Raw genomic sequence first — 2364 nt, forward strand, 5'->3', positions numbered from 1 at the left:
TTTTTGCCACGGCTCCACCTGTGCCTTTGAGCTGGAAGCTGACACGCCCCTCGTCCCTCTTTTTTTTCTGTTCTTTTGGCGAGTGACGGCTGCCGATGCTGTCACTTTGCTGCCCCACACGCCGTCACACATACGCACACACCCTTTTTTCTGCGATGAGGACGAAACGTCGTCATGGGCACGTGGTGGGGCCGCGTCTTTGTTTGGCGGTGACCCTCCGCAGGCATCGTGATGTTTCCCGCCTATGCCGCACGATGCTTTGGGTGAAGGTTCATGGGTGGCGCTGGAAAGGGAGTAATGGACAGAGTGGCCTGCCTTCGAGCAGTGTGGATGCTCTGCCTTCAGCGGAGTGTAAAGTAAATATTGGCGGTGATTTGCCGTCGTGTGGGATTGAGGGTGCCTCTGCGTGTGAGGTGTGCGTCTCGTGCCGTGTGTGTGGCCTTTTCTCTTTTTTTTGTTGTTGCGGCTGCGTGGGGTCGTGTCTCTGCCTGTTTTTTTTTAAATAATTTCATTCTCCCTTTTGACTGCTGGTTGAGTATTGTGCTGCAGTTCAACTCAAGTTAACCACCACGAAGGAAAACTTGTCTGAGAGACGCGAGGCGGAATTTCACGCCACCGAGGAGACCACCGCACAGCGTCGAAGGGTGGAAGGAGCGCCGCAACAGCCAGGGTGGGCGCTGTCGAGTTCTCTCCGCGACGCATTGCTGGGATAAGTTGGCCAAAACAACACAATTTTGCTGAACGAGACTTCCCTCAAAAGTATGTTGACACCAGCGGGTCCACTGGTGAAAACTACAAACGCGTCAATGGGTCTTTCCGCAGGAGCCCGCACTGTGCTGCAGAGGCTCGCGTGCATCTTCATTTTTCCCCTTATGGCTGTGTAAGGTGGCAAATCAAGAATTTCCCCACGAAGCACCGCGTCTGTAACGTACCTGTCTGGCCCACGCACAAACACCTCCATCACCACATTCTGGTCTCCGGTCTCCACCCACCGCTCTGTTGGGGCCAACGTACTACCGAAGGAAGTCGTTCAGCAAAATTCCGTTGCTTTGACCAACCCGTACATTAAGGACATCCTCGATAGAGCTCGATAGCGTCCACCTTGGCCGCTGCGGCGCTCCTTCCACCCTTCGACACTGTGCGGGGGCTCCTCGGTGGCGTGAGATTCTTCCCTATATCTATCCGACATGTTTTCCTTGAACTTGTTGTCCTTTTGTAGTGATTGTTGGCTTAAGTTGTAAAGCAATACTAACCACTAGCCAAAAAAGGGAGAATGAAAAAAAAAAGCCAAAAACACGCACAAACACGACCCTACGCAGCCACAACAAAAAAAAGAGAAAAGGCCACACACACGGCACGCGACGCACACCTCACACGCACACACAAACATGCACAGGCACCCCCAATCCCGCACACAACGCAAGCGTGATGCATCACGGCACCCTCCCACACAAACAACGAGAGCAAATTAGATCTCCCTCGACAACCCGTGCAAACTGCACGGCACACACAACAACTGCGACGAGGCTTCTATCTTCTTCTCGTATTGCACTTGGCATTCGGATCCCCACAGCTCTGTGTGTGCGTAGTCGCACGCAAATATCACCCACTCATAGTGAAATTGACTGCCCCGTCACGGTGGCATTTTGTTCTGCAATTCGCTGAGGTGCAAAGGAGCAGAACACCCGCCGCCTCTTCGTTCACCCGCGAGAAGAAGGAGGGATGCCACCGCATTGTCCCCCGCGACGCAAATATACGCTGCGCCCAGCACGTGGTGCGGTGCACGTGGATTCCGCGAGGGAACTGTTTGCCACACGACTGGGCCGCACGGGGCGCAGCCTGCGAAGGCAGCCGCAGACACCTCCGCTTCCTTCAGTCGCCGTGGCGGTGGAACCCGCAGCTTCTCAGCGTGCCGGCGGCGTCGGCTTTGCTGTCACGTGGAAGGGCGGGCCCCGGCAGAAATGCAGCAGCATATTCCCCTCTGCAAGAGCGGAAGCGGCGGCCTCACTCTGCGGTTACCGCGCCACCCAGTGAGCCCCACACAGAAGAAGGAATATTTTAATGCTGCACGTCACTCACGCATTGCCGCCGTCTGCTGCTTCTCCCCACCCTCGCCACTCCCCGCTACGCATGCCGCCGCCCCTCCCTGGCACTACGCAGCTGCTTCGCCTCCCACCACCAGCATCGGTGTGCGAATTGGCCCTCCGCCGCACACGGGCGCCCCCTACAGCAAGCCTTCGGGACCGCCGCGGTACCCCACGCACCCGCACAAGCCCCCAAACGTTTCGCCATCGCCATCGCCTACGACATGAAAAGAAAGTGAGCAGAAATCAAAAATAGGCCTGTTCAGATGAAAACACAATA

General features: G+C 56.2%; 2 protein-coding genes across 2 annotated transcripts, besides 1 other annotated feature; one reads left to right on the forward strand and one right to left on the reverse strand.

The window, feature by feature from the left end:
* Positions 1 to 607: 607 nt before the first annotated feature.
* On the reverse strand, positions 608 to 961 carry TraAM80_10443 (uncharacterized protein; the record flags this gene model as incomplete). Its single annotated transcript, XM_029387060.1, has 1 exon — positions 608 to 961. One exon carries the CDS (start codon positions 959 to 961, stop codon positions 608 to 610), a length of 354 nt encoding a protein of 117 aa, XP_029233093.1.
* Positions 962 to 1344: 383 nt separating this feature from the next.
* Positions 1345 to 1417: a microsatellite.
* A 305-nt stretch (positions 1418 to 1722) lies between these two features.
* TraAM80_10444 (uncharacterized protein) lies at positions 1723 to 2034 on the forward strand (the record flags this gene model as incomplete). The annotated part of the gene is made up of 1 exon (XM_029387061.1): positions 1723 to 2034. The coding sequence occupies one exon, from the start codon at positions 1723 to 1725 to the stop codon at positions 2032 to 2034; it is 312 nt and encodes a 103-aa protein (XP_029233094.1).
* Positions 2035 to 2364: the final 330 nt, after the last annotated feature.

This window comes from Trypanosoma rangeli (genome assembly GCF_003719475.1).
Source record: "Trypanosoma rangeli strain AM80 chromosome Unknown Tra_15.4_contig_00968, whole genome shotgun sequence".
NCBI classification, from domain to species: domain Eukaryota; phylum Euglenozoa; class Kinetoplastea; order Trypanosomatida; family Trypanosomatidae; genus Trypanosoma; species Trypanosoma rangeli.